A 702-nucleotide genomic window follows, 5' to 3' on the forward strand; every position below is an offset into this window, starting at 1 on the left:
AAGAACAGAATGTTGCAGTGAGAGTATTTGTGATGATAGGGTTGAAGTACATGCAGCTCAAACATTGTGATGGTACCATGTTGTTGTCTTTTTGTTTGTATATTTGAGGAATTGGATAATTATATACTTTTAATTCATTATGAGAATACTGAAATCAGAAATTATCATCTCCGTAATCACACTTTCCTCTTCATTTTCATATTTATCAGTATTTCAGTGGCAGCCCTGTTGGCTGGATCGATGGATGGAGGGAATCACTCGGTGGTGTCTGAGTTTGTGTTTCTGGGACTCACTCATTCATGGGAGTTCCAGCTGCTCCTCCTGGTGTTCTCCTCTGTGCTCTATGTGGCAAGCATGACTGGAAACATCCTCATTGTGTTTTCTGTGACCACTGATCCTCACTTACATTCCCCCATGTACTTCCTATTGGCCAGCCTCTCCTTCATTGACTTGGGAGCCTGCTCTGTCACTTCTCCCAAGATGATCTATGACCTTTTCAGAAAGCGTAAGGTCATTTCCTTTGGAGGCTGCATTGCTCAGATCTTCTTCATCCACGTCATCGGTGGGGTGGAGATGGTGCTGCTCATAGCCATGGCCTTTGACAGATATGTTGCCATATGTAAGCCTCTCCACTATCTGAGCATCATGAGCCCAGGGATGTGCATTTTGTTTCTGGCTGCTGCCTGGGCCCTTGGTGTCAGC

The 702-nt window shown here is 44.7% G+C and overlaps 1 protein-coding gene across 1 annotated transcript in view; it reads left to right on the top strand.

The window, feature by feature from the left end:
* Positions 1-240: 240 nt before the first annotated feature.
* LOC120860835 (olfactory receptor 4F3/4F16/4F29-like) overlaps positions 241-702 on the top strand; it is a gene marked incomplete at its 3' end in the record, with an annotated part of 17,034 nt that continues 16,572 nt past the window's right edge. Inside the window, exon 1 of the mRNA XM_040236542.1 lies at positions 241-619. Within this exon, the coding sequence (XP_040092476.1) occupies positions 241-619 (379 nt within the window). The remainder of the gene's footprint in view (positions 620-702) is intronic.

Source organism: Oryx dammah, unplaced genomic scaffold (assembly GCF_014754425.2).
Source record: "Oryx dammah isolate SB20612 unplaced genomic scaffold, SCBI_Odam_1.1 HiC_scaffold_11205, whole genome shotgun sequence".
Classification (NCBI taxonomy): Eukaryota; Metazoa; Chordata; class Mammalia; order Artiodactyla; family Bovidae; genus Oryx; species Oryx dammah.